Source organism: Heterocephalus glaber, unplaced genomic scaffold (genome assembly GCF_053883595.1).
Source record: "Heterocephalus glaber isolate CG9 unplaced genomic scaffold, H.glaber_assembly_v1.0 deba00001690, whole genome shotgun sequence".
NCBI lineage: Eukaryota > Metazoa > Chordata > Mammalia > Rodentia > Bathyergidae > Heterocephalus > Heterocephalus glaber.
Window position 1 is genome coordinate 693,604 of NW_028258415.1, and position 12,379 is coordinate 705,982.

General features: G+C 34.2%; 1 protein-coding gene across 1 annotated transcript in view; it reads left to right on the top strand.

Annotated features, from left to right (window-relative positions):
- Positions 1-12,379, top strand: part of Prss12 (serine protease 12) — an 88,349-nt gene that overhangs the window by 60,247 nt on the left and 15,723 nt on the right. The window contains exons 7-9 of the mRNA XM_013067546.3: positions 2,953-3,158; positions 5,960-6,038; positions 6,747-6,869. Coding sequence (XP_012923000.2) covers positions 2,953-3,158; positions 5,960-6,038; positions 6,747-6,869 — 408 coding nt within the window. The remainder of the gene's footprint in view (positions 1-2,952; positions 3,159-5,959; positions 6,039-6,746; positions 6,870-12,379) is intronic.

A 12,379-nucleotide genomic window follows, 5' to 3' on the forward strand; every position in this document is an offset into this window, starting at 1 on the left:
GAGATCATAAAAACCAGGAAACATGAATGGGAAATAATGTGATATGCTTGGAGTGAGCAGAAAAGTAAAAGACATTAGTTAATGATATATTACTTAATGTCTGACAAAGTCTAGCATTGCTTTTATGGGAGGACAGAAAATGTGTTGAGATCAGTTAAATTTATTGAAATAGACTAAACGGCCATGATGGAAATTCCATTCCAGCTGAACTTTCTATGACTATGTTTCAATATGGCATTGTTCTTGAAGAATAAATACATTCCAGGAGTCTGTTCTTTAAAAGAATTTTTAAATGTTGTACCCTATTATTTTAGCAGAAATCTAAAATTCAGTATATCTAATTTGTATCTTAAATTTAAATACCTGAAAAGAATTTCATTTATGACATTTATATATGGCATATAAAATAAAAGATATCATTCTTTTATCTCCAGTGGAATATATAGTGATGTAATCCTTTCTGATATCCATTTAAAAATGCATGAAAAAATATACTTCTTGACCTATAGGAAGTATACATAATTACTTTTCTCCTTAAAATTGTGTGCTAAATTTTCTACTTGCATAAATACAGACATGTCCACACAGTCTGCAGGACCATAGAAGGCAATTCTGTCCCTATGGCTGAGCTTGAAAATCAGATGCTTCCTTTAAACTCTTCATATGCCAATCCCACCCTACTTATTCCTTACTCTACCATTGCCAAATAAAAACCACCTTGAATTTTGTGTCATTGCATTACAATATTCATAACTTAGAGCAAGTTATAGCTTTAAACAATAGTTTTTTCTGTTTTAAAATCTCATTTTGAAAGTAGGCAGCTATACTTTATATTCTTCAGTTATGGACATTTTTTTCAGTATTGCTGTATATGCAAGTAGTTGTAATTAACTCATATTCATTTTTCTCTGTAGTATTAAATTGAATGAATATCCATGTTATTCATTTACTGTATTGATGGTGGGCCATTTATATACCTTTCTTGGTCTGTTTTCTGTTGCTGTAACTGAATACCACAGACTGGATAATTTATAGAAATAAAAAGCTGTTGAGTTCACAGTTCTGGAGGCCAGAAGGTAGAGGTGCTAATCTAATCAGAGCTTTCTGGCCAGTGAGGACTCTGCAGAGGTCCAGGGTGGTGCAGGACATCAAAAGAGAGAGGGGTGCATACAAGAGATAGAGTTAGTCTGGCTACTAGCACAGATTCATTCCTGAGAAAACCATTAATTTATTAGTCCATGAATAGATAAGGGTAGAGATCTCATGATCCAATCATGTCAGAAGACCCACTAGGCCTTACCTTAATGCCTTACACTGGGAATTAAACTTCAATATGAGTTTAGAGAGAGAGAGAGACACCAAACCATAGCAATATAATTTCTAGTTTGCTATTAAAATTTAAGACTTCTATGAACATTCTTATACCTTTATGCTGTTATACTTTTGTAATAGATTTTTTTTAGGGAATATAATAATCAGGAGTAGGCTATTTGCACCATCAATTTTATCAAGATGCAAGATTGCTTTCCCATGTGGCTACAGTGATTTACACACTCACTAGCAATAATGTTTTTTTTTCATTAATCTCATTGCTCATCTGGTGGGCAGCTACTGTATTTTATTACTTATCCTTAATAACTAAGAGATTGAACTGTTTTCATTTGTGTATTAGCCACTAGTGTTTCCTGTTGAGTAAAATGCCTTTTACTCTTTTGAAATTTATCTTCCCTGTTTTTCTTGGGCTTTAAAATTTTTTCTTAAATTATTTCTGAGAGTTTTTTGTTTTTCTCTATTTAAAAATATAGTCACCAACAAATATATTTGTAAGTATAAATTACTAATATTAGCCTTTTAATTCATCTTCTCACTTTCCTCAGGATAGTTTTCTAGTAAAGTGATATTTATCATTTTTTGTTGAATTTACCAATCTTTTTGGTTTTTTATGGTTTACTCTTTCTGTTTTAATATATTAATATATTTTTCCTAGGCCAGGGATTTAGCTCAGTGGCACTGTGCCCGCCTGGCAAGCACAAGGTCCAATATATTTAAAAAAAAAAAACAATATATATATATATATATTTTTTTTTTTTCCTGACTTGAAATTTTGTAGGTAATTTTCCTGTAATTTAAACTTTAAAGCTTTTGCCTTTCATAACCATGTTCATTAATTTATTAGGGATTGAGTTTTAAATATGGTGTGTTTAAAATATGTTATTTCATTTAAAAAAGTTTGCATCTGCATATTTTGAAATGTGTTATTAAAGCAAATAGATGGCTGGGCATGGTGGTACACATCTGTGATCCCAGCACTCAAGAGGCTGAAACAGAAGGATTGTGAATTCAAGGCCAGCTTAATCTATATAGCAAGTTCGTGGCCAGCCTGTATTACATAGTGACACCTTGCCTCAAACAAGCAAACAAACAAACAAACAAATGTGAAAAATATCAAAAGTCTGGCTTCTATTCATGATGCTCAGCTTCATGTTTGTGTTCCTCTTTCTTTTTCAAGAACCATAATTTTTACTTCTCAAGGAGGCAAAAAAAATTTTTAGTTCCTATGTTCCAGTCTGCTAATTATTTAATCTCATAATGTTACTGGCAACATTACATCAATTTAAAGAGGTTGTTATACCCTTTAAAAGGGTAGAAAATCTGAGGGTGATTTTTTTCCCCCTGTTGATTAAAGACTATCGTTTTCTGACATGCCGGTAAGTGTGACTTTCTAAGCAGAAGGTATGTTAGAGGCAACTTATTCCATTAAATATCTGTAGGGTGTGACAGTGAAGAAGCTATAGTTATTACCTTTTGATTTAATTTTTGACAGTCATGAAATAAAGGATTTTTAGTACATGTATATGCTAATTTTTACATGTAAAATTAAAAAATAAAGTTGAATTTAAGCATCTGTTGTGATTTATACAGCTGTATGATTGATTGATTCTCCACACCCAGGGGTCCTGCCAAAGCAAGAACCATGGCTTATTTTGGGGAAGGGAAAGGACCCATCCACATGGACAATGTGGAGTGTACAGGAAATGAGAGGTCTTTAGCTGACTGTATAAAGCAAGATATTGGAAGTCACAACTGTCGTCACAGTGAAGACGCAGGAGTTATCTGTGATTATTTTGGCAAGAAAGCATCAGGTAACAGTAATAAAGGTAAGTCACTTTTGTAGGCATTAAACAAATCAGAGAATACTAATCCCTCCATCATTACAAGTAGTACTTTGGCAAGAAAACTCTGTATGAGAATGTATACAGTTCCTTGTTCTTTGTGCTATTTAGAGCCAGGTGTTCTTGGCAAATGTGCCTATATGAGGCTTACAGGCAGAACAGAGTTCAAGAGCAGGAGGGGATTCAAGAGCTCAACTTATCATCTCTAAGATCCACCCCTTTTTGCATTCTTAGCCATTTCTGTATCTTTCTTTCCTTGGCTATAATAAAGCTGTCAGGTGTGTGGTTATCCTTGAAGATTCAGAATTGACACCTATTTCATAAAAGGGAAAAAATGAAAATACACAGATGATTAAAAAAAGACACTTCAGGGCTGGGGACTTAAGTCCAGTGGTTTCGCCGCCTGCTGCGCAAGCGCAAGGACCCGAGTTCGATCCCCGGTACCAAAAAAAAAAGACACTTCACTTTTGCTAATATTTAAACAAGAATAACTTTAAATGAATTTTAAGAAAAAATATCTTTTGTAGAATTTATTCTCCAAAATTAAAAAATAAAGAAAATGAGAATATAGTGCAAAATTTGCAGAGTACGGTAAACGGGTTTCCTACTTACAGTTCTTGAAAGCTCTGGGTACATTCAATTTTTATGACATAAATACTTCTTGAAATGAATGAGTGGGAGAATTAGCCATTTTGGAGAAATCTGTGGTTATATTTTATGAAAAAAATAATCACCTCTTGATCCCTAAGTTCATAGTTTTGATGCACTTAAGCATTCTTTCTCTTTTAATACATATTACTATCTGGTAAAAATGCAATAAGTGAATTGTTGTTAATATGATTCTTCATATCTAAGGGGCTTCTACGTGTGAAAAGAACACTTTGTAAACCCGTTTTCCCTAAATGCTGATTACAATTTAATTTTTTAAATTCCCTTGAATAATTTAAATTATACTTAAAAATTAAATATAACTAATTCTTTGGATTATGTCAAATTCTTAAACAGTTGAGAAACATAAACATTCAATAATTGCAAATGTTTTATGATACCATGTAAAACTGTCCTAAAATATGACATAACATAGATTTGTTTCATGACTTATACATTTGTTTTTAAACTTTCATAGTTATTGTACCTTATTTTTTAATCTTTTTCCATGGTAGGCAATGCTTTCATACCACAATAAAAAGATTTCATCTTAGACTAGCTAGGTTAAAAGAATTTGGTGTATTAACCAGTTGGTTTTGTGTTGAAGTTTAGGATCTGGCAATTTCTTTAAGATGATTAAACTCAAAATATTGGTTATTGGTCATCTAATGAGTTCCTTTTATAAATGAACTTGATACTGCTTCTTAATTTTATTAAAACAGAAAAATGTTTAAATAGATTTTCCTTTCTTGCAATCAGGTGCTTTGTCCTAGAATGAGGTAAACTTTATGTTTTGCTTGCTCAGTGTTACATCATTTCTTTTCTTGGCTCATATACATAAACCAGATTTGTAGCATTATTGGAAATTTATGTTTTGCTAATATTTTAAAATTTGCAGTGTCATCTAGGAGGCTCATATCTTAAGAGGTGAAGGTTAAAGTTTTGACAGCATTACTCTGAGATCATTTGGCAAATTAATAATCTTGATACACATTGTTGAACTCTTTCACTATCAAGAAATAACTACTGATGATTCCCTATTGTACTCCCTCTCTACCTGGCTATTGTGAGAGACCATTAGTGCTGGTTAGGTCTTCATGTTCTTGGCACAATCCCCACCCCTCTGATCTTACACAGATAGAACAGTACACTATCTATGCATACTTTATATATGCATACTTAGCAAGGAAACAAAGCACCCCTAGGTAAATTCTATTTTATAAAATTATTTTATAAATTAGTCATGTCTTGTTATATTTGCCCTTGTTTTGTGCATTACCTTTTCATATTTTTTCCTCTGATATGAGGGATTGAACCCAGGGCCTCACACATGCTAGACAAATGTTCTACCACTAAGCTACATCCCCAGTGCTTACCTTATCACGTTTTTAATTTGACTCTTCTCATTTACAAACTCTTTTTTCTCTGAGGTAATGGGAATTGATTCCAAGATCTTATACATGCTCAGCCAACACTCTACCAATGAACTACATCCCCAGATCATGTTTGTATATTCTTGACAGAAGTCTGTTATCTTGGGACACTTGGCTAGGTACCCTTAAGTGCAGTTTACCACTTAGCCTGTTGTATCAAGCCCTTTCCATTTGTTAATTTTTTTTTTTTTTCTGGTACCAGGGATCAAACTTGGGATCTTGTGCTTGCAAGGCAGGTGTGACACCACTGAGCTAAATCCCCGGCCATTTGTTAATATGACTGTACATATATTCAGAATTCTATTTGGGAGTGTGCCTTATTCCTCTGAGCTACATATTTATACATAGCTTAGTACAGTGTTCTATGTAGAAAGTAATTTGGGCCATTACTGCCTTTGCAGTTTTTTTTTTTAATGTCCCTAAACTTCCAAAAAACCTTTCTAAGCAGCAAAAGAAGGTATAGTTACCCACATAAAACCTTTCAGAGTGGAATGATGGGAAACTTTATAAATTTTCTTGTTTCCTTGCATATTATTGTAATTTGGTTAAAGCAAATTTATTTTTAAGAAAAATTTTTCATGATTTGCAGAGAAAAGACACTTTTCCAATAAATAGAAAAGGAAGCACTAAGGCAATGTGTCAGTTGTGTTTTTACTCATCTGTCAGGAATATGATTGGTGAATGAATGACCCATTTCTGCTTCAGAGTCCCTCTCATCTGTTTGTGGTTTGAGATTATTGCACCGTCGGCAGAAGCGGATCATTGGTGGGAAAAATTCTTTAAGGTAAAAAGTTCTTTGAAGATTTTCCATGTTATAGAATAATTAATATACATACAGTGTTACAAACTTGAGATTTTTCTATTATTATACAAGGAATTTGATTCATTTTCTTTTCTGAATTAAGTACTGATTACACTGATAACTTCATTGTCCTTTGACTTACCTTCAATTTATGTAGACTGTGTTCCTACATCATTATCTCATGAGACAGATGTGTTGCTCAAGTGATATGGCAGGAAATAAAACAACTCAACAGGAAACCTGAAAATTGTGTAATTGTAAAGATTTACTTAATTTAGAATGTATTTGTTTCTGGTTTGGTTCATTTTAATATTGTATATTTGCTTAATTTGCTTATAGGAAACCATCACTTTATTATCTACTTGTTCAGGCTACTTATGTGAGGTAGAGGGAGGAGAGAAATTACATTCCATCATGAAATATAAAGGAGACTCAGTTTTTTTTGAGGAGTAGTGGCAGGTAGGTGGGAGGTGTGCAAATGCCTGGAAGCACATGTTCAGAGTCTGTGACACGTGTTATCTCAGTTTTGGGGCTCATTCTCCAAGCAGGAAGGGATCTTACATCCTAGAGTCCCTTCTGAGTTCCTTCCCCTAACCCCTAGAGGACACTAAAGTCATTAAAACCTTTGGTTTAACTGGTGCTTTTCTTTGCTTTTTCCTTTAATGGATGTGTGGCTCACTTTCTTCTCAGGGGTGGTTGGCCTTGGCAGGTTTCCCTCCGGCTGAAGTCATCCCACGGAGATGGCAGGCTCCTTTGTGGGGCAACGCTCCTGAGCAGCTGCTGGGTCCTGACTGCAGCGCACTGTTTCAAGAGGTATGTGTCCACTTTTCCCAGTGACTTGATTTGGCTCTGCCTTACCAGTTGTTCCAGTCCTTCCTGCTCAACAGCACTTGGGGTGTCAGAGCCAGGCTAGAAGGCTCCCCTGTGTCAGCAGCCCTGTGGAAATGAAGGCAGCATAAAGAACAAAGAACCTTCAGGAAGCTACTCATTATCCTGGTGTTAAATGAAACTCTGGGTCTAGGGAGAAGAAAAGAGTTTTTTAGAGGGGAGACAGAGACATTGGTACTTCCTTCAAGAGCTTACCTGAGGTGGAATCATATCCCTGTCAAGGTGAAAGTGACCTCAGGTTATATCAGGTGTGAATGCTGAGTGTGGTTTTAGTGTTTTTGATGCTTCTGTCTGCTCGGTGCTTTGTGTCTCTTAGATTTCTCCATTTCCACCTTGTAGAAAGTCAGCTTGCAGCTATTTTATTTTGGGTTTTCATGTAATTTAGAGGTGATTATTTCCTCTTGTCCCAAACATTTTATCAGTCTATTCTGAGTCTTGCCAGATGATCAGCATAGCAGAGTAGCAGAGTCAAGGCAGGCACACCTTTTTCCTTTGCCCAAGGCTCTTTTGACCTTTTGTTCTTTAATGGCCATTTCCTCAGCATTAATTTTGGTATTTATTTTCAAAAATGTATACCATCACAGTGAAAAATACTGATAATTACTGAAGCAAAGTAGTAAGTACAAATAGTTTTATTATACTATTTTCATTTTATTTTGGAAAACTGTCACAATAAAAAGTATAAAAAGAATATATAGTTTTTTATTATGAAAATATTTTAATGTTTAAATGTATTTTTTCTCTTTAAAGTTTATAAAAGCTTTTCATATCTTATTTTAAAAAATCTTTCCCTTACCCCATACATGAAAGATACATTCTTACTTTCTTTTATAAGTACAGTTTTGCTTTTTATACATTTTAAATGTTTATAGTTTATTTTTACATATGGCACATGGTGTGAGGAAGGGACCTAATTTTATACTCTTCATTACCCATTGGTTTATGTTAATTATGTCATATAACAAATTCTTATATATCCTTGTTTCTAGGATGTCTATTCCTCTCCTACTTATCTGTTTCAACTACTATCTGTGCAGGAATTTTCTATGTTCAAAGTGCTCTGGAGGATACAAATTACATTTTATATAATGTTTGCCATTTTTAGAATATAACTGAATTTGAGAATTCACCTAAATATCAATATATTTAATGTATTCCTGTGTTACATGAGTGGCAAATACACTCAAGGTTATATTCACTCATTAATTTAGTTTTTTTAGCCCCTGATATTCTCAGGCATACGCTATGCACTAGTGATATAGTAGAAAACAAGACAGGTAAGATCCTTGCTGTCAGAGTTTACGGAATAACTGTGACTCCAGAGGAGGGACACATTGACGTTGCTGACATGACCAAAAAGAGTTTAGGGCACCATCTTTAAAGTGTGTTTATTTTTACTACAATATTAGATTTAGTTAGCTTGTTAAAAACTCATGTTCCTGGGGCCTATTCATATCTACTAAATCTCTGGCACTGAGACTTGGAAGTCTGCATTTTTATCACCAATCTCAGGTGATTTTTTATGTGCTACAAAGGTTAAGAATTATGTACTTAACCGATAGAATAGAATATGATCTGGATATCTGAAGAATGAGGAAGAATATAATGGAGCTGACAGACATGTATCCTTATCTTATTCACCATATAAATTGCTAAGCTGAAAAAAAGACTCCAGTGGTAAGTTAATGATAGTTTTGGATGTCAGAAGATTGGGAGAGACTAGTAATGTATAATATATTTGAAGACAGGATCGTGATGCCAAAAGATCTTGATGAGCTGATTCTAATAAGTAATATGGAATAAGGATGAAGTAAAATGCTGCCCAAAATTCCGGGAAATTTGGCATAAATACAAGTAAAAAAGACTCATAGGATTTAGTGTCCTGCAACTTTACTATGTGTCAGCAATGTAATTCGGTTGCCCACAACATTAATTCAGTCTTGGATAGCACTGACAGCACAGTGTCCAAAGCAGTGAAAAGCCTTGCTATTTTGTTCATTGTGCTTGAGCTATTGTTGATGAAAAAAGCACTGTTTCTATCAGAAAGAATTGTGGTTAGTTCTGAGTGCCATGACTTAAAAAATATGAAGGACCATTAAACAGAAAGGGGATACGGTGTGAACTCAGATTAGGTTTTTTGGTGGTTATTTCAAATACCACAGATAACAGAGGGAGATAGTTTTGCTTTGATGTAAGAAAGTTTTTTGTGGCTATATTTTTGCCACTATATGAACTATATGAGGGAGGAAATATGCTGTTTTGGAGTCTATGGGCAGAGAGAGCCTGGATGCACGTAGAAGTAGAGGTTGGTATAGCCAATAGTTAGAGCATGGTGAAGAGAAGGCATGTACCATCTTGAAGTACAGCAGAGTGTAGCATTAGTATTATTAGCTAGGTTATCAGATCTGGGGTTTGTATAGTTGACTTAGTAGGGAGAAATAGGGAAGGCCTGGAGTGACAGAGTTGTGAATTTTTGTTTGATTCACCAGGCAATGGGAACCACTCAAAGTTTCTAAGCATTGAAATCTGATCAAAAAGGAGTTTTCGGAGATAAGCTATTTGGAGATGTATAGGATACACCTCAGGGCATAACACATTTAATGACCATGAAATTATATACTTTTTTTGCATATGTATTTGTGTACCTTTGAGTGACTCAAAGTGTCTGTTTTACCAGATGATTAAGACCCATTATTATAGGAACAAGATATACTATGTAAAAGGGCCTGAACGTTATACTTTTCTACTGGAGGGAGACCAGTAATAAGGCCACTATAATAATAGAGATAGAAGGTAGAAAAGGGAAGGAGAGAAGGTAGAAATACTCAGTAGAACTCAGAACAGTAGAACAGGAGTCTGGTAATCTATAATGAGCTAACAGCTCTAACTCTTCCAATTATTTTTTTTTAAATTGAATTTTTAAGTTTTTTGGTATATTTTAGGTATACATTACGATCACGTTCATCATTGGGAATTTGTACCTGTACATGATATATCTTGGTTCTTGTTTTTCCCATTCCCCTTTCCTCCCTTCCAGCAGTCCACCCCTATTTACAAAAGCTTTGTTTCAATTTTTCCTTCTTTTCTCATTTTTTATTTCCCTTCTTTCCTTTCCCCCTCCCCCTCCCTACTTTCCCTTCTCCTTTAAATCTTTTATTCCTATTTCACAGTCTATTTTACATTTTGGTCCTGATTTACACTTTCAGATTCTCACACCAGAGAAACAATTCAGTATTTACACATGTGTCCTATTTATTTCACTTAAGAGTATGGCCTCAAGGTGCATCCATTTAGCAATAAATATCTCTAGTTTCTCAATCTTTATGGCTGAGTACTACTCCATTTTGTAAAAAAACAAACAAACTGCATCTTCTTTATCCAGTCTCCAGTTGATGGGCATTTGGGCTGTTTCCAAGATTTAGCTATTACAGACTGTGCCACTATATACATAGGTGCACATATGTTGCTGTGGTCTGATTGTTAATTGTTTAATTTTGTTGAAATTATTTATAATTGGAGCCTCAATTTTCTTATTGTAAAGATAATGTTTGAGGGAGAAGCAAATGATTTGTAAATTATTATGAAAGTATTTTATGAGCTGTAAATTCAAGACAAATATTGGCTGTTATTATAGTGGGGTTGAAAGGGAGGAAAATGTAGGGAATTGTGGATTTTACTACAGGAGAATAAGGTAGAAAACTGCAGAGAACGGGAATTCTGCTTTGGGATTTGGAATGTATGCAAAGTAATTTGGTATTTTAATTCTTATCTTCCTCTTATTCAATATTCCTTATCTTTTCAATCTTAACTAAAAGGTATAGTCTCATGGTTTAAGGCTCAAAATATATAAAGTAAGAAGATTGATCAAAAAATTGCACTTGAGGTTGAAAACTTCATTTGGACTATTAGACTCCCTGGAAGGTATTTTTTTGTAATGCTGAATTTATTTGTTACATGCCATTATTCCTCCCTTGGCCTACTAGTAGATAACTGCTTAAAGTCAGTAATTGTCTCACTGTGTGTACAGACCAAGTGTCTAATATATTACATGGCATATAGTAGATACTCTAATGATTACTGCATGATGAAAGTGGGGGCTCAGTTGCCAGATAGTGGATATATTTAAGAATGTTGGGCTTTTTAGAGGATCATAGTTATTTTAAATCTTGTTTAACAGATAACTTTTTCCGTATGTCATCTGGGATTTCTTCCCATTATTTGCACAATGTAAGATAAAACAGTTGATTAAAAAGCAGAGCAGCAGATTATGATACACACCATTTTCATATGCTTTGGCTGTAATAAAAATTCGAATGTGAGTACAAAGACAACAACTTTGTAAATGTGTTACATGTCCATCTGATTTGGTCTGTAAGCTTTGCTGGATTTCATCGACTTCCTGTTTGAAGTGCTTAAGGAGGTTCAAACTCTCATCTTTATTGAAGTAATTCATTAAAGGGTATAGAGCCAGTTACTAGTGGTTAGAACCAGGTCTATAATTTGTTTTTCTATAGTCAGGGACTTAGGCTTAAAACAATCCTCCTTGGGCTGGGGATTTAGCTCAGTGGTTTCGCCGCCTGCTGCGCAAGCACAAGGAGCCGAGTTCAATCCCCAGTACCAAAAAAACCCAAAAAACAAAAACAACAATCCTCCTTTAATCATGAGAAACACAAGTTTTCAAAATGTAGACTGTAGTGTAGAAGCAAAGTAGTCAGGCTCTGAGACATTACTGTACTTTTAGATCGGGGAGGGGTTGAAAGATATACTGGTCTAAGTTAAGATCTATTGGTAGAGGACCTGATTTCATATTTGAAATGAACTTTCCCACTTCTTTTTCCTATTTATGTTCCCTGTGCCTTGTCAGCTACTGGACCTTTATATAAAGAAAGGTTTCTCATGCATTAGGCCTTATTTGGTATCTACATGCAGTGATGATATGGGCCAGTGCTCTTGAGTAGCCATTTCTGAACAATGACATAAATTGTTATTACCATCTTTATTAACTTTATTATATATAAAAAAGCTTTGTTTTTGTTTTTCACATTTTTCCTAGTGCTAAAGCAATACAGATTTTGTAAGGTAACATATTGTTCGAAGTTTGAAGTGGAAGCACGGATAAATTAAGTTTTATTAGCATTGTTTTATGAATCTTTCCCAATATGAACTGCTTGCTTTTGCTACTTTCTATTTTGTCATTTCCTCAAAGTGCAATGAAATGACCGTCTATAGTGATATAGCAATATAATTGAGAGAAAACTTCCTGAGTATTAAACTATTTCCTTTTAATTTCTTATTCTGATAACAAACATAATTTTAGAGAAATGAATGTTCCTGAAACAAAGCCTCTTCTGTAATTCTACTCCAATTTTGATTTGCCCAAGAATACAACTTTATCTGATTTTATCTTTTTGACTTTTTGCCTAGAAATGCCATGA